General features: G+C 40.3%; 1 protein-coding gene across 1 annotated transcript in view; it reads left to right on the top strand.

Moving 5' to 3' along the window:
• The window catches only part of SMYD3 (SET and MYND domain containing 3), a 423,906-nt gene that overhangs the window by 49,999 nt on the left and 350,533 nt on the right, over nucleotides 1-23,374 (top strand). The window contains exons 3-5 of the mRNA XM_018557057.1: nucleotides 8,931-9,038; nucleotides 12,236-12,293; nucleotides 14,619-14,755. Coding sequence (XP_018412559.1) covers nucleotides 8,931-9,038; nucleotides 12,236-12,293; nucleotides 14,619-14,755 — 303 coding nt within the window. The remainder of the gene's footprint in view (nucleotides 1-8,930; nucleotides 9,039-12,235; nucleotides 12,294-14,618; nucleotides 14,756-23,374) is intronic.

The raw sequence follows: 23,374 nt of genomic DNA, 5'->3' as shown, positions 1-23,374 counted from the left end.
CAAGGCTGTTCGAGGGTGAGATGAGACCGGCAAAGACACGCTAGTTGCTCTTAGGGCTGCAGCTAACGATTATTTTCATAATCGACTAGTTAGCCGATTATTAAGTTCGATTAATCGGATAAAAAAAAAAAAAAGGCTCCAGTGATGGACTACTAGTTTCTATTGAGATTGTAGTCCATCACGGGAGCAAGCTTGGCGTGGTGGAAGTAAAAAAAAGAGTGTGGTGTGCAATATAGTACATTATACAGCGGCGCAGTGCAGAATACCAGCAGCTATAGAGGAATGTAGCAATAGTACATTATACTATAATGTACTATTGCTGGGATTTGTAGTCCTCTGTAGCTGGGGTTATTCTGCATTGCGCTGTAAATAATGTATTATTGCTGGGATTTGTAGTCCTCTATAGCTGGTGGCATTCTGCAGTGCGCTGTATAATGATTATACGGCGAAATGCAGAATACCAGCAGCTATATAGGAATACAACAAATGCCAGCAATAGTACAACATTATACTATAATGTACTATTGCTGGGATTTGTAGTCCTCCATAGCTGGTGGTATTCTCCATTGCGCTGTATAATGATTATACTGCACAATGCAGATTACCACTGACCAGTTATAGAGGAACTACAAATCCCAGCAATAATACATTATACAGCGCGATGGAGAATACCACCAGCTATAGAGGAACAACAAATCCCAGCAATAATACATTATACAGGGTGTTTAATATATTATTGCTGGGATTTGTTGTTCCTCTATAGCTGCTGGTGTTCTACAGTGTGCCGCTTTTTTTTTTTTTAAACAGGAAACTTAAAACAGGTCCCCCTTACCTGTTTCTGAACCCTTGTAAGTCGCGGTCGGCGGCGTGCTCTGCGGGCGTGTGTCCAGCGGCCTTACTAATGTTCTGGAGTGTGCCGCTTTAAAAAAAAAACAACACACAGGAAACATTTAAAAAGCTCCCGGCCGATCTCGACTTACCTTGAATGACGGTGCTGTCGGCTGGCAGCGGCGTTGTTCGTTGTGGGCGGGCAGCGGCAAGTCGGGAAGCTCACCGGGAGGAGTGGGCCAGACGCATGTCCTCAGCGTGGGCGTGACGTAAGCGTGAGCGGGTATACCAGCGTAGGTGCGAGAGGCTCAACCGACGCGGGGGTGGCGTAAGCTGCGGGCGTAAGCAGTGGTGAGCGGGTATACCAGCGTAGGCGCGAGCGGCTTAACCGACGTGGGCGTGGCGTAAGTAGTGAGCGGCATGCAGCGGCGAGCGGGAAATTTTGAATTTTAGCCAACGAATCGACGATGGAAAACGTTGACAACGTTTTCCATCGTCGATTTTAATTGACTTAATCGAATAATTGTTGCAGCTCTAGTTGCTCTGTCATCCAAGCCTCCACAGGCCGAACAGGTTTTAAGTGCACGCCCGCTTCTTTAGAGCCTCTAGAGTGTCTGCATCCGGTGCTGACCATTAAGCTGGCTAATTTAAGGGAGCATACTGTTATTGTACACATATTATCAAAGCTTAGCATAATATAGTTTTTTAGTTTAGGCTGGAGAACCACTTGAAAGTGGACCTTGCCTTTTGATGCAAGGTATACTAGATCTACCCCCATCCCCAATGAAAATAGCACACTTGAGTAGAACGGATTATGAATACCCACCCTCATGCAAAGAGCAGATTCGCAGACTGATAATGTGGCTTAAAGGTGAACTCTAGGCCAACAGCTAAACAAATAGCAAATTACATATACAGTATGTAAACTGTCACATGAGCCACAATATTTGAATATCTGTGTTCTAGACACCACAGTATGACTACAGTGGTGACGTTAGTTTTCTCCTCTGCAATAAAACAATACAAATTAATTGCTAGCCCACCCCAGCCTGTGATTGGAACCACAACGGAGCAGACTTTGCTTTCCTCTCCTTTATGTATGTTCAAGAATGGAGATCCTGTATTTCCCATCCTCCTTTCACTCTGTCATGCTCTTTTAATGAATTAATGGACATGTTTAGGTACATATACTGGCTTTATATTAAATACAAATGGTGGGTGTGTCAAAGGTGGGTGCAGTTTAAGGTCTGTGCGGTTAAATAGTGACAGATCTTTAAGCTTTATGTATTGTACTTGTGCTGTCAGAGATTACTGCATAAAACTGTATCCCTCTTCTACCTGGACAAAAAAAATACCCAGCACGATCAACCCATAAACAGTCCCATGTTTTCCCAGTAATGTTTTCCCGTGTTTTCCCATGTTTTCCCGTAATGGGGAATTTGATATAATTCCCCATTACGAAAACATCCCTTCATCAGCATTATGCCTTTCCTCAACTTGACCATGCCCCTTTGTATCTCTCACAAATGAGTTTCTGTTCTGGGGCACACCTGCAAAACACTGTGCTTCCAAGTTTCAAAATTCATACAGGCATTCCAAGGATTCATAGTATGGCAATGTAATGGTAGGCAGCTTACACTTTGACGAAGCAGGTGCCATTATACCTTGCTGCTCTGGGTTATCAACAGCCAAGCTAACAAACAGCATGTCCTGAATAGGTAAAAATAGCACTGTAACAAGTAATATTCCCATGTTTGATTATCAGGCTGAGGTTGGCACTAGGTCTGGTTGAGCAAATGGTATAATGCTGCACAGAGGCAGAGTAGTTCAGGCACACATACAAAGATTGTTATGGTGGCTTGGAAAGATGTACACATTGAAGCCCACCAGACGGCGCAACCTGTGAGATTCTCCAATCCCTTGAAGCAGTTCGACAATTATCCAACAGTGTCCACTCCACACTCAGTATTTGAAATTAAGTATTTGTCCCCATAGACTTCTATTGCAGTAGCTACTTAATTCAAGTGAGGAACAAAGGTGGTTGGTTAAGGTAATGCTGTGCCCACATCAAAGTTGTTGCAGCACCATATTTTGGAAAAAAACAGAAGGTTAGTGATTAATGTCCCTTTCCAAACATTTTTTCCAGGTGTTCTTCTTTAAAAGCGATGACAGACTTTTTTCCCCTTGCAATTAAAATATTCTTTCTTGAATTACATAGTGGGTATAATTCAGTTGTCGGGAAAATGATTTTGTAGTAATTTTTTGGCAAGAATGAAACATCTCTAAATTTTAATTCCTAACACTACGTAGTATTTATTTCTAGTATTAATTGGCTTTTCAAACCAAGATCAAACGGTCTCCTTGAATCATGAAGCATTTTGGTTTTAAAATTCAAAGCTTTCTTTAATATCTTTCAGACTTAGTGCCTAGGGAAAAACAAGCAGCATAATGCTTTGCATAGAAGTCTTTTTACATGGCTAACAATTATAACGTGAGTAAAAGCTTGTATGAAAGTGTAGCATTTTTCATTTAATATAACTTTTTAATTTCATATTGAAGTAATAACATTAATTGAAGAAATAAATAGTTGGGCTTAAAATTAGTTAAACAGTCTAAACACTATTTAAGTAGCTTCAGCAGTTTATGGATTTATTTTAATCTTCTGATTTGCACTAGAAATAAAAAAAAAAATGCAGCTTCCCAGTAATAATGGAGAGATACGTTCACAAGTCATAAACACTAAAAACAATCAGTTTAGTTTTTTTTTTTTAATGTGCAACCCACCTGGAACTCGTGTCTCTACAGAATGCTTTAAGTTTGGTCAAAATACCTCTGTAAAGAGAAATAAAAAAATTAAAACCAATCCACGAATAGATTGGTCACATTTTAAAATATACAATAATGTTGAGCGCCAGTCATCATCCAGCTATTCACTTGATTATGACCTCATGACATGGGCCAGCATCTTACTCGAGGAAATAAATACTGATGCTTAATGATGCCTAAACAAAGATGGTGCCAGCCTTTTCAGGAGAAAGGAAGATGAAGGCATTGTCTGGCAGAATACTTTTAGAACTAATAAATACATGTACAGTAAGTGTTACACTTACCCACTAATTAGTATTTACTTACAAAGTAATTTAAAGTAAAGTATGTTATCGGTCCCACCATTTTTGTCCATTCCATTTTCATTTGTTTTATTATTTAAAATATTCTCTTAAATAAAAAACAAATTCAGATTTTTTTTAAAATTTGGAATGTACAATAATGAATGACAATTACTTTTGCCAGTTACAAGTTTCAGAGAAAATCTTGGGATCTTATTTTTTCATGGAAGGCTACGAAAAAAAATTGTCCACATCTGTGTCTGGTTGACTGGCCATTCCTTATGAAAGAAATATAGTATTTTAAACACTATTATAGGTTTATATTTGTGTGTGCGCTTGTGTATTTTAAGCCCCCAATCAAATTTGAGCGTGATCGCTTTCAGGCTCAAGCATTTTTGTTTTGGCTAATGGAAAGCTATTTACTAGATGGCATTAAATCACACAAAAAAAGCGCAACATTTTCAGGTGTCTTTTAGGACTTCCCATTGAAGTGTATGGAGTGCAATGACAATACTCAGGTGTGAATGGAAACCATTGACAATAATGAGACTCTTAATGGTGAGCGTTGTTCCACTTTGGGAAACACACAAGAAAACACTCAGGTGTGAATGGGAGTAAAAGGTCACTAAATAAACTTTTTCTATTCTAGTACTTTTTTTTTACTGTCTGTACCATGGTGACTGCCAAACCTTTATAATGATATTTGTAGTTTTTTTTGGTTATTGCATAGGGGTCCGTCTCTATGGGTGTTTTTTTTTTATATATGAGTGGTCTATCTTCGTGTATTTCTTTTCTCTCTCCCTCTTTAGCAGATAACTGTCTGGCACTGAAAGACTTAAACCCATGGGCCCTATATAGACCTGCATGATTTTCATCAACACCATACTTCTAGCAGACTGCCTTCTAGGGAAAGAGGGAGGGGCTGACATACGGGCCTTAACATTTTTGAGATGAATGGGTATTATTGGTCTGTTTGTGCATGAAAATAAAATTGGCTTTATGAATGTGCTGCAATGAACAAAATAACATGATTCAACATTTGTTCATACTACAGCTTGGGCAGGCTCCCTTCTGAGAAGAGAACGAGCGCCTGCCATATGGAAGTTTGCTCTTTTGGCATTCTATGGTGATCATTCAACTAAACGTTACAACCACATTGCATGGTCTTCATGCTCAAAAGGATTTATTATTCAACAATAGCCACAGTGAAGCTGGTTTATTTATGGGATTATAAGGATACAGCACAAGTGAATATTTGTTTAGTTTTACTACTGGCCAAATAAACATGTTAATCATATTGTATGACCTGAGGATCCACTACACAGCAATAACTATATCTCTTTATTTCCACTCGCCAAATGCGAGCTGGCGAGTGGAAATTTTGAGCCCTGCTGTATATGTACCCCAGAGTGGGAGAATATGCTCTAATGTGATGATAGCATTTTTGTTTCTGATCGGATCCATACTGTTCTTAAATGCTTTTAAAAATTGTAACTCTTCTTGGTGAACAATAAAGTATTGTAATTTATGCTATCAGAGCTTTCCCTTTGTTTAAGTAATAGTATATGTATTGAGTCATAGAATCCTTGTGGGTATATCTTATGTTGGTAGTAGTTACATAAAGAGGGTATGGTCTGCTTGTTTTAAAAAGTAAAGTATTTATGAGTTTTGTTTTTTTATGTGTTGATGCTTTACTGCCATAGGAAAATGCCCTCTACCATAAGGAGACCTGGAAAGGTGCTCTCAGGCAGAGATTAACAGACTAGGCCTCCAGTCATCTGACATGCCCCTTCACAGTGTTGCTCAGGAAGCAGAGTATTGTTGATTGAAGCACTGTGTAGGCGGTAGGCCAGACCACTGGAGACCCAGACTGCTGTGCTTTGTCTGCCAACTCAGGCCAGTTTTATATAGTAATAAAGCAATAACCTATTTCTAATTTTTTTTTTTTTTTTAAACCTCACGCATTCTTCACTTTTTTTATGCAGCCTGGCTCCATATCACTATTAAAAGATTAAGGTTCAACTGGGCTTTAAAAAAATTTACTTTTACTTTTCCATTGTAATATGTGGATATTGTGTTCTCTGGTGTAAAATTCTCACAACGGGAGAAGTGTGCCTGTTGCTTAGGTCTGGAGGTCATTTTGTAGTGGTTGTCATAGGAGTAACACCATGTATCTGTGTGGCCCATGACAACCGGGCCTGTCATGTGATTGCTTAAAGTGGACCTTTACCCATATCTTTAAAATTACAACAAACACAACTTTAGAAATGTTTAGTAATGACAATCTACAAACACATACTTTTAGATAATTGCTGGCTTTGTATTATTTGCATACCTTATTTCTCTTTTCTTTCCCAGCCTTCTGACAGTGCCCATGTTAACTAAGGGCAAATTACTAGCTCCCCATTTACTTCCTGAAACTCTGGCACATGCGACTAAACATGTGACTAGGGCATTTCACCATGCACATCATCTCAGGGGAGGAAATGCATTTCCCTGAGATCTAGTGAGGTTAGATATGAGATTTCCCAGCAGTTCTCTCCTAATGTAACCTTCCCAGGATGCAATGCTTTTGGCACTTGCATCTTCATCATTTCAATGACAAGGCAATCCTAGTGTGCATTGCTTTGGCAAACAGAAGTCATTTTGCCCTTTTCAAAGCAGGAAGTGAATGCTCTGCAAGTCTAAGTATTTCAGAATCACAGCATTTTACACCTGACATGTCTATGTTATTATTAATCATCATACATAGAGGGATGCATTAGTGGAATTTGATTTCTAAGTGTAAAGGTCTGCTTTACAGACGTTTCTTGTCCTTGGGGAATACAGGTCGAGAACTTCATTCTGCCTTGGATTCCTAGTGCAATGAGTGCCTGATCTAATGGTCAAGATATTTATGTTCAGCTTTTAAGGAGACTTCAGTAGAAGTTCCTCAGCATAAAATGGAATGTGTCCCTTGTATCCAGTGGTGCTAACAAATAAACTGTGCAGTGGACAATTAATTACACATTGTGGGACTGAATTTTGGAGAAGAAGTAAAGTATGCAGCAGCCATACAATAATGGACACACTAAAAGAGGCCTTATAGGTATTGTGCTTCAAGAAGGAGTTAAAGTAGATTGGACTCCTGGAGGAGGATGGCATCCTGGATTAACAGTGAGACCCAGGGGTGAAAGCCAATCTATGTCTGCTGAAGGAGAGAGTTTAGTCTCAGGTGCTTCTGCTTAGAGGACATAGGTTGGGATCACTGGCTAACTGGGTGATTCTAAAGCTTATTTTGTTATGAGTAGGGTCCATGTTATTTGATGATTCCCCCTTTACTTCATGTGTGGCACCCGGGCTGTTGGCCGCTGTCACAATACAATGCAAACAGTGGGGGATTCATCCATCAATGCTCATAAGCAATGATGAAGGAATCTGTTCTATTTTTCTGTGCAGCACGTGGATTGAATAAAAAAAAGAGACATGTATGCCCGACTTTCCTTCTTTTTTTTTCCATTGTAAGTTCCAAGATTGCCAACACTTGTGATGGCATATTTGCTTTTGGATAGTCAATATCCTATCTGAATTGATGTAAGCAACATAAAATAAACATAGTCAATGTGTATCTGCCAAAATGGTATATCCGTTTTCAGATTTTGTTACTAAAAAAATATAGTTCTGTCATAAAACTATTTCATGCCTAAAAACACTGAACAACAAACATTTGTGAACTTGCAGAAAATGAGGCCTGAGTTTTAAAATGCATGCATGCTGTGTGTCAAGGTCTTAAGTCAAGGCTAGACAAATAAGAGGAACACAATATGAAGCACATCTTCCACTGAGGGAAAAAGTGACCCTGATCTATAAAAATGAATCAAAGCAAACAATGTTACTGGCCATCTCAAACAAATATAATATTAGTTATTTTTTCTTAGCTTGAGCTAGAAAAATATATCAGGAATTGGTTTGCCACAGACAGCACAAGCTTTTTCTTATGTAATACCTTTAATAAATGGGCTGCATTATGGGTAGATTGGTGTAGCCAGCTTTGTCTATGCAGTAAGATTTATAGGTAAACTCCATCAAAGGTTTTAAATGTGAGTTACCAAATGAAATTGCCATGTTTTGTTTGCACTGCCACATAATGGCATTTTTTAAAAGTCCATTCTCAGTACCAACAACACCTACCCCAGGGCCGGATTTACTCTCTCGCCTGCCCCAAGGCCAGGTTCCTTAATGCGCCCCTCTACCCGCCAAAAAGGACCCCCCATGGAGAATGGAACACCTGCAGGCTGTATACAAAACAAGCGGCGGCTTCCCTGATATACATTTAGCTCTGCTTGCCCAAAGCAGGGCTAAGGGTATGTTCCCACCATATGCAGTGCGTTCCAGCCCGATTCTGTAGAACGCACTGCATCGCATTGCGGCCGGCTCACTATTTCGTGGGGCTGGAGGGGGCGTGACGGGCCATTGAAGTGAAGGGCACCGTAGCCATGCCCTCCGGCCGCAATGCGATCGCCTTGCAGGGCACACCGGACCGCACATTGGGCCTGCGATCCGGTGCGGTCAAAATAGTACGTGCAGCATTTTAACCGCACTGGACCAGACTGCAGCCACAATGTGCCCTGCGATCCCATTGCGGCCGGAGGGCGTGGCTACGGTGCCATTCACCTCAATGGCCTGCCACACCCCCTCCAGCCCCACGGAATAGTGAGCCGGCCACAATGCGATGCAGTGCACTTCATATGGTGTAATCGTACCCTAAATGTAGAAAACACCTACCCGCCCGTTCCCCGGAACTGCATGTCCCTGGCATCGGGAGATAGGAATTCCACACCCCTGCTGCCCCTCTACTCCCTGCTGCCCTGAGGCTGGGCCTTTGTTGGCCTTGTGCAAATCCGGTCCTGACCTACCCCTGCTTATAATGGGTGGCAGACGCCTTACCCTGTTCAAGTAGATAAAAGGCTTTAATGAATATATACTACCCATTTCTTATCCTAATATTTTCTTTAGAAACATGCTTGGAAGGACCATAAAAGGGAATGCCTTTGTCTGAAGAGTATTTTTCCTAATGTTCCTACTGATTCTGTTAGACTCGTTGGCAAAATGATCTTCAAACTGGTGAGTTGAAGTTTATAGTGATTTGTTGTTGATATTTGTGTTTCGTTTATTTTTTATACTAAGTTATGTTGTCTATTTGTAAACAATTTGCAGGACCCTTCGCCATGTGAATATCTGTGAACGTTTGTTTTGGGTGAATAATGCCAAAACGTTTTTCCTAATGCAGTAAACTCTCTGTTATCTGGTATTCAACTAACCAGAACTCTCATCTAACCAGAAAAAAAATCCCCTGTGTACTCACTGTTCTGCTGATCTGCGGCATGTGTTTTTCTGGAAACAATTGTGTGCCTATTTGTCTTAATTTGCTTTTGATTACTGCATTTCAATATTAATATGAAGTCAATGCAGAGTTTATGCTATGGTATAGTATAGGATTAGACATATCCCATGCCCCATTTTTAATAGTAACTTTCAAGCAACCAGAAACTACATTTATCTGGACTATACTAATCCGCCTAAACCGGACTGTCCGGGTCATTCCCGTACGGGTGGCAACCCTACCTGGATGCCGGATAACGGGGAGTTTATTGTATATTTTTTGTCCCCAGCACGAATGTTATGTGTAATAAGTAGTTATTTCCTATGCTCCTCAGTTCCATCTAGTGGCCATAATGTATTATTACAACACACTAAATTTGAACTGGGAAAAATATATTAAGGACATTAGTTTTTGGCATTATTCGCCCAAAATGAACATTCACAGATCTTGCGAATTGTTTCTAAATAAATCCCTATGTGTTTTAATAATTTTGTTTACTATTATTGTTAAATAACATCCAATGATCTTGATTTACTAAAGTGATAATCGTGAAGTAAAGCACTCTGCATGAAATGCTTTGCACATTGTCTATTCCTAATTTTTATATATTTCGTCATTCTCCTGTTGATTTTCCTTTGGATGTTAAAATAAGTGATATCACACCCTATCTTAAAGCCCATCTCCAGCCCAAATTTTTTCTTTTATTTATGATAGAGTGTCAACGGGTTAGACCCTAAATCAGGTTTTGCTGCCTATGTTCCTTTTATGATCTTTACTGTGTGACCCTGCCCAGCACTGCACAGCCTTTTTCCTGCAGGTGTCCTCACTGGCTCCTCCTTCTTAGTAGTAGTATGGGTGAACCTTATTCCTCAGGATGGCTGTAATAAGGCTCACCCATAGAAATGAATGGGGGCTGGGTGTGGGTGCACACTGAGAAAAGCGGCTGGCAAGGATGTTTTTGCTGGAAAGGCTCTGCAGAGCCAAGGTGGATCACTCAGTGAAAATCACTAGAATGTGAAGGAAAGTAAGCATTTAACAAGGCACTCTGCACACATGGGGAGGAGGGGGAACTATTAGAGGACTCCATGCAGGGAGCCGTGACTAACAGTCACGGCTCTCTGCAGGGACAGGATCGAGAAGTGAGCGAGCGACGGTACGTGTTCGCTCACTTCCCGATCTATTGAGCCAACGTGTGACAGTTTCATTGTCACACGTCGGCTCCAACTATGAGGCTGAGTGATTTTCACTCACCTCATAGTTCTCCTTTCAGGATAAATAAAGGGATAAAACAAAACCCTGAAAACCTGTTGGAAACCTTCTCAACTAAATCTACATTTACAGGTAAATCGAAACAGAGATGATTAATGGACAGCACAGTGCAATTTGTGATTTCCCTTAGACAGTTGGGATATTGCTCGCCATACACTCTGGGGGGAATTTATCAAAGCAAGTGCAACAGTTTTAGCCTTTTTTTGTAAGTGCAAATCTGTTTAGCCTCTCCTTTTACATGTGCGGCTCTTTTGAGTGCACGTGTTTTGCACCTGTTTTGCAAAAGTTTTCAACTGTTTACTTCTGCGCTTGTCCTGCGGCTGTCTGAAACTGGCGCATCACCTACAAAACAATTGCACCTTAAGAAGTCCCCATGACCACTACTTCAAGAAGCGACAGTTAAGCTGGAGTTGCGAGTCTTCTTTCCTGGAGTTTTTTTAATCTCATTTATGAACAACATTACACTAGCAACATATAAATCTGGCGCAAAGTGCGTCAGATATATTCCGTGCAAGTTCAAACACTCGCAGTTGCTATGATAAATTCTCCCCTCTGTGATTTGTGATATTTTTTTATCTTCTAACTGTTAAAAGAACAGGTTACTTTGAAACTACAGCTCACTAGATTACGCTCTCCCACCCCCAAACTAACCTAACTTATGCATTCTGCTTACTGACGTCTCCTTGACAGTGGCCTCTGTATTAAAAATTGAACACTCGGTAAAGCACACAAACGGCAAGTAATTTAGTTGTATATTCATTTAAAACCATTAAATTTATTTTTGAATGCAACTAGATTAGGTTCCTGAATTATACTTGGTATCATCATCTTGTTATCCGTGTGCAGTAAAGTTTAGCCTGGGAAAGAGATTTAAAAGAATAGTGTAGAGAAAGTAAAACATACTCTCATGCTTAGACCTGATGTGGGTTCCTGCAGCTGGCTCTATAAAGAGAGCTGAACAATTATGTAACCGCTGAAAGCTCAACTCATGGTTTTCATGGTTTCTTCTACCTGTGGAGATCAGTGACTGTCAGTCACTGCACAGGGATTCCCCACTCCCTCTCTGTTCCTCCAGCGCTCATTGGGGGGACAGACAGGGAGGAGATGTGTTTTGCAGGGTCTGGCTCTAGAGAGGCAAAGCTATCTGTGTATCAGTCAGCCGAGTGGATCCTAACCATATCCTTCCTGGCTGTCGTGCAGCTTTGTGCTGTCAGCAGATAGCGGGCATTAGTTGTAACTGCAGTAATGAAAAGTCTGGTCACCAGCCTCGCTCTGCAGTCTGGCTGGGCTGTCTAGGTCTCAGAATTAGGTGAATAGAAATACATACCCCGTGACAGACTAACTCCTATAATATTTCAAATGTGTATTTTGTGGTTTTGTCAGTGTTCTGCTTTAAATATTTAAATTTATCAATTGATTGCAATAGAAGTTGGTTCCTCAGACTAACCACTATGTTCATTACAGGACACATTAGTGCAGAGGTAGGTGGGAGGAACAGGAGATTGACACACCTGGAAGTGGCAGTTTAACAGAGCAGTGTGTGGTGGGCACTTTCAGTAAGGAGGCAGGTTCTCTTTAATGGGTACTAGTATAGCTGGTGTTTGTTATTTTAATAGCAGTATTGATCATTTTCTTGTAATTGTTTTTTTTTTCTTTTTTTTTTTTGTAGCTTGAACATCCAGATTGTGGTTCTGGAGAATTGTATTCAATACATGATCTACAATCACGTAAGTTTTTTTTTTTCTGGCCATTGATTTTTTAAAATCCTTTCAGGACCAGCCAAAATAGATGTGTGCCAATCCACTGCAATCGATTCTGGCACTAGGGAGTAAATATAAGCTAACCATTTTTCATTATTTAATATGCATTTGCACACCCTCAAGAATGAAAGCGCATAGTGTGTATTGGAGTGTATGTATGTACCACTATGTCTACTAAAGTGCACTGTGTACTTACTGTGACCAAGTTATGTATTCGTTAAAAATCATAACATTCATTTTTTTATAGAGCTTCAGTAAGCATCTGCATCTTTCTTAATACTAGACTCCCTTAATTCCATGTAGAGCAGGAATGGGGGAGGGAGGGGCTTTGCTGTCAGTTTACACCATAAGCATGCTCACGAGGCTCAAAAATCCACCGAGAATCGTACGATTGTCGGCGGGTTAGTGGCGTTTTCAGGAGACAAATGCCGTGCGGGCCGGTGTGCGCAAGCACACACTGCCCTTGCGGCATTGAAGTCATCGGAAGCCCGCCCCTCAGCGGGGCCGGGCTTTCGATGATCGCAAGTACGATCTGCCTGTCCAAGATGGGCAGATCGTACGAGCTTTTAATTACTTTACAACCAGTACATGGTTGTAAAGTGTATGGCCAGCTTTAGGGATCTATTTAAAAATGTTTTCACTCAAAATTCACACAATTTTTACCCAGGAGTCACAGTTTTCTCCTGTTTAATTCCCTTTAGGTGCCCATACACCTGCTGATTATCGTACGATAATTGCGTGAAATCCCGCGATCGTACGATAATCGGCAGGTGTATGGAAGGCGTGCGACCATTTCTACTGTACGGTCACACGTCCTTTGTCTCCCGTGCAGGCTTGAAAACCCGCCGAGAATCGTACGATTGTCGGCGGGTTAGTGCCGTTCTCGGGAGACAAATGCAGAATGGGCCGGTGTGCGCAAGTGCACACTGCCCATGCGGCATTGGAGTAATCGGAAGCCCACCCTTTCGATGATCGCAAGTACGATCTGCCTGTCCAAGATGTCATTACAACCATCAATCACACATCTGGGTGGATCTCGACAGTAATGTCCGGATCCGTTCCGACTGCAGCGGTCTTAGTATGCCGTGAGCTGTAGCTCGCGGTATACTGAGCTTTGGGTCACGGGAGGACGCTAGTTTGTGTCCTCCCGTGACCCTTAGGAGAATTATGGGGAAAAGCACTGACCCAATAGTTCTCCTTTAAACCCTTTATATGTCTGCATGAGCTTGTGGACAAAAAAAACAGGTTTTGGTACTCCTTCTTGGCATCAAGCATCTGCGTTTTAAAAGGGTTAGCACTTTTTGAAAGAGGCTGAAGGGTATGTGAGCTGGCAGCAGGATGGCAGGGGGGCTGCGCACAAGTGTCTCCCTTGCCATGGGAATATCAGCCTAGTGAACCAGGCTAGTAGAATGGGAAAGTGGGAAACGCATACTTTTTGTCTTAAATTAAAAACAGTGAAACATAAAATAGCAAAAGAAAACACAGGTTTCACCTTTTTAGCACTAAAAACAGTGGGCCTCAATGGAGAATCATTTGTTTTTAATTGTGAAATGCAGTGATTATTTATTTCAGGCCAGCATTTGTATAGAATGGTTGTAGTACAGTGAATGTGACATTGGCTAAACATCATTTCCCAATGAAAAATAGATGAATAGCAACTGATACCTCATCCAGCGGATGTGCAGATGAATCTGACCAGCAAATGTTTCCCCAGCAAAAGTGTCCTCTGGAAAACTGATTAAAATTGTTCTTCATGAATTGTTTGGCAAGAGGACATCTGAATGTTGTGGTCATAAAAATCAAGTTTGCTGTGTTTATTATCATGTTTTTAATGTTGGAATGTTGAAATAATTATTTTGTTACATTTCTAGCTAAAATAATGTAATCTGCTTTGATATTAAGTTGAACTCATGGCAGCAAATATTTTCAGGCTCTCGGTAGTGTTAGACTATTTAATAGTAAAAGATGAATGATAGAACAATTGATTGGTTTAATAATGTTGACAGTTTGAAGAAAAGTATGTGTTGTAAAATCCTTTAGTCATTTGACATTTGGCATCTGTTTTAACATCTGTTTTACTCCTTGAAACTTATATTGCAGGTAAATTATTTTCAAACACCTGTGTGATGTGAAATATTTTATGCCTGTGTGGCATAAACAGAACGAGTGATTTATTTTGTTTCCACATTTCTAGGCCTACTGTGTATATTGAAGATATATTAATTTCCTCCCACTCAATGGCCCACCTTTTATTACCTCCCACTTCTTTTCCCCACCTTGTTATACTTTCAGATTTCAAAGAACTTAACGAAGAAATGAAAGAAGGCCTGAGGCACCTTGCTGCTACATTAGAGCAGTACCTGAAGAGCGAAATTCAAGTCTCTACCCAGCTGCCACATGGTTTTCACATTCTTGAATATTTCGGCAAAGTAAGTGCCAAGTTTCAGACTCTTAAATCAAGATGCAATGATTTAGTGATGCTCAAGCACCCAGACTATTAGTTTCCCAACAGCTAAACCCAAAGGAAAGGTGTGGTATTTGTATAAATTAACTATTTTCATTGAATATTTGGCACGTACCTAAAATGTTCTCCTTATTTTAATTAAAAATTAGTACCTCTACCCCCCATTTTATAGACACTAGGTGTGTCAAAGGTGAATAAAACAAAGAGTGTTTTCTCTTTGAATACAGACAGTCTCTAGTCTTAGGATAAAATACATAATTCATTATAGATGACTGTGAACTGGTATGTGACTGTGAACTGGTATGTGATAAGTTAAAAATAGTACATAAATATATAACAAATGCATAGTTAACTTTGCGGTTACATTTTGGTAAAAGAAGCAACCCTTATAGGGTACATAATGTTAATGTTTCTTCAATGTTTATAACAAGGTGAACAATAAATCCATAAGGTCTGATCCTCTTTGTGATGCCTGCTGCTTGGAGAAAGCTAATATTTTTTTTTTGTAGAATTGGGTGTTATGATCACCTAGGACTCTCAGCCAGAGGATCTGAGAGGTGTCAGGAAGCAAGGGATTGTCTGGATTATGCTTGGGATACTGGGAGGTTTCAAGGTGTTTCAGGAGGGAAGAAAGCTCCAGTCCTGGGTCCAGGGTTTAGCAGTGACCAGCACCCAAGAATTGCACAGGTGTGCACAGCACTTAAGGAAAGGATGCTGGCTAGGGGGATTAGCTCCTTCTGGGAAATAAGAACAGACCATGTTCAAGGGTCAGGAGGACACCCCCAGAAGTCAGAGAGGAGTCAGATGAGCTCCTGCTGAGATAGAAACGGATGGTGTTCAGGAGTCAGAAGGACTCCCCCAGAAATTAAAGTGGAGTCAGGTGGTGTGTGTGCTGGAGGCACAGGAAGACAGCCAAGGAGCACCCGTCAAAAAGCACCCAGAAATGGTTTCAGACAAAGTGCTGGAGAGTATTGGACTGGCCAGCATTGAGTCCAGATATGAACCCCATAGAGCACCTGTGGAGAGATCTCAAAACAGCAGTTGGGAAAGGGAACCCTTCCAATCTGAGAGACCTAGAGCAGTCAGCGAAAGAAGAGTGGTCCAAAATTCCTGTAGAGAGGTGTAAGAAAATCATTGATGGTTACAGGAAGCTATTGATTTCAGTTATTTCTTCAAAGGGCTGTGCTACCAAACATAAACTCAGGGTGCCAATAAGTTTGTCCAGTCCATTTTTGGAGTTTTGCATGGAATGTGTCAGGTTTGGCTTTTTTATCCGTCTACTTTTTTGTGTCATACCAATACAAACAAAAGAAATAAACATGAGACTGCCTAAACATTTGTAATTGCAACAATTTTCTGCGCAAAGTAGTGCATTATCTGACAGAAATGCTGGGATGCCAATATTTTTCGCCATGACTGTATATATATATATATATAATTTTTCAGAATATTATATTATATTATGTATAGTTTACAGTTTGCTCCACCTACTCTAAATTATATATATTTTTAATCCACAGGTTAATTTTACATTTTCAGGGTATAATGTTATAAATGTCGTATTTGTATGCAATTACACTTTAAATATCTAGTTTTAATATTATACACCTTCTCTATAATAAGCAGCTCGAGAGTTCACATGGGGTAAACCTTACTGGTGGGTGGTTAGGTCATGTTTTTGATTAATTGCTATACATGGTGGGCGTTTTTTTTACATTAAGCTTTACAAATATACTTGTAATTTTCTGGCACAACAGAACTTATTTATTGTATTATGCAGCAGATTTGTTGGCAATTCTCAAAATAATTTCAGCAGTGAGTGAAGTTCTTCCATTGTGTTAGGTTGAATTGTGGTTTGAATATCACATCAACAGATTATGCTTTAGTGGATTTTTCTTATTGCTAAATAGAGCATTCAGCTTTTTTTTTCATTTTAAATTACACATAATGAAATGTTCTTTTTAAATCAGAGAATATAAAGACAATATTTTCTGTACATGACGTAGTGTGCTGTAGTTTTAGATAAACTTAGTGTTACTGCTTCATAATGGAGAAAATAAAGGAAATTAAAAAGTTTTAGTCTTTAGTGAAACAATGGTGGTGGTGATGGAGGGGGCTGGACAGGTGCCAAGTTACTGAATCTCTAGATCCGTGAAGGGTAACTGACTCACACGTAAAAAGACAATATAACTTGGAAGGATGTGACAGTAGCATTATTTGTGGTAATGTCACTTGTCTCATGCTTCACTGGACACCTTTTCCCCCAGAAAATTGTAGTAATATACAGAACAATTCAGTGGATGTCTGTTAGACAAAATGTCTGCTTTCTTGGTCACCCACCTTCCCCAGCATACTGACTCAACAATAAAAGGGAAGCAGTAGAATGATAACGTCATGTCTATTAACTCTTCTCCTATCAAACTTCTAAGGGCTTCATGTATAAATCAGCAACCCAGCATATAGCAGGGTGGATGCCATTCGCTCAACAGTAGCGCCTCATACATGGTGCTGATAAGTATAGGAATTTCCTATATTAAGGTGTATAAAGCTCAGCGCCCGTGTGAATGAGGAAGGTTAACATTTTAGGCACTTATAATAGTAGTCTTAAAATTACACATAATGATTTTTAAAGAAACAAATACAGTACCTAGATCATGATAGATAGATTATGCCTGGAGTTCAGCTTTTTCAAAAGAGAGCAATACTAAAAGGTTGACTGTTGACTGCCACTATTTTGGCATGTTGAATTATTTACATGATCTGCAAATGGTTATTTGGGAAGAGCTAACACTACTTGTTGACAGTAGAGAGTGAGGAATCCTTTTCTCAGTAGACAGTACATCGTAGACAGATCCATTTGGAAGAGACCTGTTCTCTAACAGAGATTGTTATTTATGTCTGTTGTATAAAATGTTGGTTCCCTTGTATAATACACCTTTAAAACCTTTTGTAAGATTTTACAGTTTTAAAGTGCATTTAAATCCAAAACAAAAGTGTAATATATCACTGCTTTCCAGCCCTTAGATGTAGGGGTTACATTAGTTTCTTGTTTTGCAAGCTTCTTGTCCAATATTTTCATCCGGTGATTCTGCTAGTAACACACTCCCTGTCCTAGGATGACAACACTCACCCTCTGTTGTCCCTCAGAACAACAGAAACAAAATGGGAATACAGAATCCCACCTTTTTTGCATTGTCCATAACATAAAGGAGTGTGGTTTGGTAGTCCTCAGCTCACCAAATTCCGAGCAAGATCAATGAGTATTTTTATAAGGTTTCAAACAGATATAACAAAAGCAAAAGTGACCAAATAAGACAGGTTTTTGTTGGGGTTTACATATAACTGTATTTTTTAAGCCTAATCACACATGAATTTATCAGGTTTATGTTAATATGAGAGCAGATGGTTACAACGCACCCATGGAGGACATTCAAGTCTAACACAAAGTCAATCATTTTATTTACTATTTTGTCAGCAAGTGGTCTACATCTCTGCTTGTATTGTAATCTACATTCATATACTGATACAAAACCACACAGTCACTGGTGATATACCCCAGCTGATGAAACTCTTTTGCCTGTGTAGCCAGTTTTGTAATACTGCCACTCCTGCCAGACCTCACAGTGATCCCCATCCTTTACTGCTGCACACACATAAGATCATTACTCTTCTCACTATGTTCTCTCCCGTCAATATGGTCATTATGAACACAGAAATTGATTGACTAGCGCTGACCCAGTTTAACTGATGATGTACAAGAAATTTACGGGAGACTGATATCAAAAGCAATCAAATAAGTACTACTAGTTGAATTAAAATTATATTAAATGATTTCTTTCTAAATATGTTACTGCACTAATATCTATATAGATATATCTATATATCTATATCTATATAGATATATCTATTTCTACATAGATATAGATATATCTATATAGATATATCTGCCTGCTCTGTACTTAAGCTAAAAATTGTTTTGTTCATTGATGTTAGCTATCATATTGATTCTTTCTGTATGACTAAGAGACTTAAATAATTTTTTAGGGCTTAGAGTGAATTTGTACTGTACATATATTTCATCCACAAAGAGAATGTGAGTTTCTTTGAATGTGTAAAAAGTCAAGTATGAAAAATTATATGGGTGGTGAAATCTTTCAAACAAGCCCTTTCTCTTCTGTGATTTAAAGGGAAGGTTTGAGCTAACTTCCTGGGGCCCAATTAGGCGGCCCTTTGTGAAGGCCCTGGCAATGAAGAGCTGTTTGAGCACTGCAGCTAATTTTGCTTTTGTACTCTTCATCCTCATGAAAGCCTAATAGATTGCGGCAGGCTGCCAGGTAGATTTTATCTAAAATTACCTTTCCAATAAACCTATGTGTCTAAAAATAATCCAGGCACCCTCAGGTCAAATATCTTTAAAAGTCAAACTGTAATAAACGTATCTTATGTCTGTATGTTTCTTTAATCCCAACATGGAAAATACATTAGAATGTTGTACCATTTCTTTTTCTCAACTGGATGCTTATTTCATGGAATCTGTCGTGTACCATGTTTGCTTTAGCAACTGTGAACAGCAGCAGGGTTCCTCATTAGAACAATCCAGTAACTGCCCTAAATGTTGTCTCATGTCCAAGGCTCATGAATATTTCACAGCTGCAACAAGGTGTACAGTGTACACTGATGAGATGTTTTCTTCACTCCTAAACATTGCAGAGTAAGCCCATTTAGAGTTCATTAAAATTCTGTACAAAAAGGCAATGTGATGCAGTGTGTAACCTCTGACCAGAGCACTGTAAACATTTCTGCTTGTTCTTAATAGTGCTCAGGCCTAACAAATCACCAAGCTAGATAGGTAAAAATGAGAACGTAGGCAAGTGGTAAATGCACATAGAACTGTGTTGTTTCTATCTAATGATCATGATGAGAATGCCATAGTGTGGTGGGTTTTTATTATATTACAAGATATTAACACTCTGGGGAAACACAGTCAGATACAGTATGTCGGAGATAAAAGCGTAATGTATTTTAGATACAGAAAATCCTAGTTATTTTCATAAAAAGAGTGTTACAGTGAACTTGACAATAGGAAATAACGTGTAAATAAGTTATAGACATATGTTTAAAACCAAGGTGTACATTTTAGAAATTAATTCTTATTTTAGTCTGTCATCATATCATGATCATTTAGGTACATGAAGTGGTAATATGATTATGAATGTAATAAAATGAAGGGCTTGCATCAAAACATTTTAGATTTTAACTTTTACCTCTTTCAGCTAAGTGTCCTCACAAAACCGGTGCAGCACCTGGATAGATGAGGTAAACGATCAAAAGAGAGACGGTAAACAAGACTTTTGATTTGAATCTTTAGTGGTTATGGAGAAAATTAACTCACTATTCCAGCAGTAATAAAAAATAGGCAGAAGATACCAGAATCCTAATTCATTTAGAAACTTCTTGTGGACCAGGTCTGGCTTGGAAAAGCTAATTCTAGCATATTTCAAGCAAAATGTAAAGCCCTACTATGGGTGAATAATTAGTAAAAAGTAAGAGCAAATGAACTATGATAAATGTGTCCTTATATGCCTTTGTCTCCTCTTTTATACAATAATAACAATTGTAGCAATAACAATTAGGTAATAAAAGTTAAGTAATATATGATGGGCACTGCACTCAGGTATAAGGCCCCATTCACACTGCGCGATTTGTCGCGCGATTTGCATTTTGTGCTTTCCTGGTACATCATGGCAGCACACAATAGGATATAGAAATCACACAGGGAGGGAATACTGCAAAAATAAATTTTAATATCAGGAATACAACCAAGCAGAGGAGCCAGTGGCAATAACCGTCCGGCCAAAGGCTACAGTAATGAGAACCGTAGGATCGATTCGGTAATGCCGAATGAAAGTACTTCGGGAGGATTAGGTAGCTGCCTTGCAAATCGTTTCAGCTGACACACTGGCAGGCGCAAAGTGCTCTTTTGGCAGTGACGGTGTGAAGCATAGCTCTAGCCGAGCTGCGAACCACATCAATGGCAGCTTCTGCCATAAAGTCACCCGTCAACCTCCGCTCCTGAAGGGCCGAAATGACTTCTCCACGTTTGCCCTTAGTGCCTTCTCTATGTTGTTGATCCAGAAAGCCACCACTCTGGATACCGATGTAAGTGCGATACCCGGGCAGCAGGCGCCCCCTGCGGCCGAGTATGCTCTTTTCAGATCCAGGTCGATTTTTCGTTCCAAGGGATCCCGAAAGGAGACTGCATTGTCCATGGGAAGTGTAATGTGGCGTGCAAGACGCATAACTGCTGCGTCCACCACAGGTGGATTAACCAGATTGGAGATGTCCTCCTCCTTAAGAGGGTACAGCTTGGCTAGCCTGTTGTTCAGGTTTGGTTTCTTTTCCAACTTCCTCCATTCCTCATGGACGATGCCCTTTATCTCCTCCATAAAGGGTAAGGTGTTAGACACTTTCTGTAGGTGCGGGAAGTATTTCCTTGCTGTGGATGTCTCTGCAACTGGGTCCTCCCAGCTTAACGCTTCCTTGACTGCTGTGACATAGGGATCAACCAGAGAGAAATCTAAAGCCGAGCGACCCCAGTCCTCTGTGTCATGTGTGTAATCCGACGCATCGGAATTCACAGAGAGATCCAAGGACTGGGATGAGATAGTGGGTCCTAGAGGGGTCAGCCTGGCCATCTGCTTCATGCATTCCCTCACAATGCTCCACCATGGCCGCTATGTCCCTAGGAGGGGAGACATAATCCTGTGTTGCTTCACTTAGGCAATCTTGGCAGACCAGTTTATCCGGAAGAGCTTGTTTGCCACAGACCCAACATCCGTGTTGTGGGAACCCCCTGGCAGAATGGTGGGTATGAGCAGACCCATAAGTCGAGTGGGAGCGACTGCGTCCATGGGAACTATGCCTCCTGGGAGAGCGAGATCTGCATCTGGAGCACATCCGACTGTGGTGGGCTTCATGAGTAGGGCTGAAATAACATTAAGGAAATTGTTACTCCCTCATACCTTTTTCACAGAAAAAAACACCTACCTGACCCTTACCTACTTTGTGGAGCAGTGTTTGTGGCAGCAGCTGTGTCAGCCATAGCTCTGCTAGGAAAGAGAAGAGACAGAGAGAACTATAGCAGCAGGGAGATAGAGTCACTGAGGGAAAACCATCCCCCAAACCATTTGCCAGGGCTTCTTGTGGAAACCCACCTCTACCCCCGACATACCTGTAGCGTGGACGAGCAGTCAGATTTGTAATGCGGCAGCAGCGAGACCTGCCGCTGCTGCCGTTTTTAAATGAATTGTGCGGCCGTCAGACGCACCGCGCATGCGCAGTAGCCTAACGGCCGCCATCTTGGTAGAGATACTGTCTCTGTCCGCCATGGCAGAGAAGCCTCTGGCGGACGGAGCGTGCTAGTGCCGCCGATGAGGCTGGGGCAGAGAAGGGAGAGCAGACCGACACACGGCGCCAGTGCCTAGGGAGCATTGCAGCCCTGAAACGCAGATGATGCCCCGAACACTGAGAACCGGGGGCTTCCCGTGGAATACCCTGTTTAAGGGCAGATGGCTGGGACTTCACCATGGGGAAGGATAACCCCATGTGGAACAGCCGAAAAAACGGCAGGTAAGGGCTTTAAGAGAAAAATAGTAGTAGTAACAGCCATCCAGAGAGCTTGCGTGGCGAGGACAGAAAAAAGAATGGGGGTCCAAGCCACAGGGGTCAAAACTTTTATAGAGGGCTTGTCCTATGGGTCCCCCGAAAATAAGACCTAGTGTCTTATTTCCTGCAAAAAAATAAAATAAGACAATGTCTTATTTTCGGGGAAACACGGTATGTGTATGTATATATGTGTATGTATATATATATACAAACAAACACTATACTGTCAGGAAGGTGATATATCCTTTTTCACCAGCTGACAGACAATGCTATTTTAGTGCAAGGTCTACTTTAATTGCAAAAACTAACACTAACATCTCTTTTTGATACAGCCAAATAGTTGACATATCCAGATTTCTTTTATCCAATTATATATCCGCTACTCAGATGCAGTAAATACAAATGCAGATCTCAGAATAAGGGAACCTGGTAATTACATCAAGGCTCTGTGTAGATGGGGAAAAAGAGCTACTTGTTGATTCAGCTTGCATAAAAAGTTTAAGATGCTTTCTTTTTGAGTTTCTTCAGAGGTGCTTCTGACTACATTCTGCCTTAAGCCGTTTTTACATTCTCATGAGAAAACCAGATCTGACACAAAGACCTGTATACGCAAACTCTAAGACAGCTTAAATTGATAAAGAATTACATTTATATTTTTCAGTTAATACAAACATTGCTAAGAAATTGGGATTAGAAAATTATATTTAATCATTGTATTAAAAGAGGTATAGACTCCAGAGAGAGAGACATAATTCTGCCCCAATATAAAGCATAGTAAAACCTCATCTGGAATATAGAGTTTTTAGTTTTGGGTTCCAGTTCACAGAAAGTATGTTGAGGGACTGGAGAGAGTATAGAGTAGGGCAACTAAACAGATAAGAGTCATGGAGGAGCTCAGCTATGAAAAATGATTAGCTAA

The sequence above is a fragment of the Nanorana parkeri genome, unplaced genomic scaffold (genome assembly GCF_000935625.1).
Source record: "Nanorana parkeri isolate BGI_ZX_2015 unplaced genomic scaffold, ASM93562v1 scaffold264, whole genome shotgun sequence".
Classification (NCBI taxonomy): Eukaryota; Metazoa; Chordata; class Amphibia; order Anura; family Dicroglossidae; genus Nanorana; species Nanorana parkeri.
This window is presented reverse-complemented; position numbering and strand designations above follow the sequence as displayed.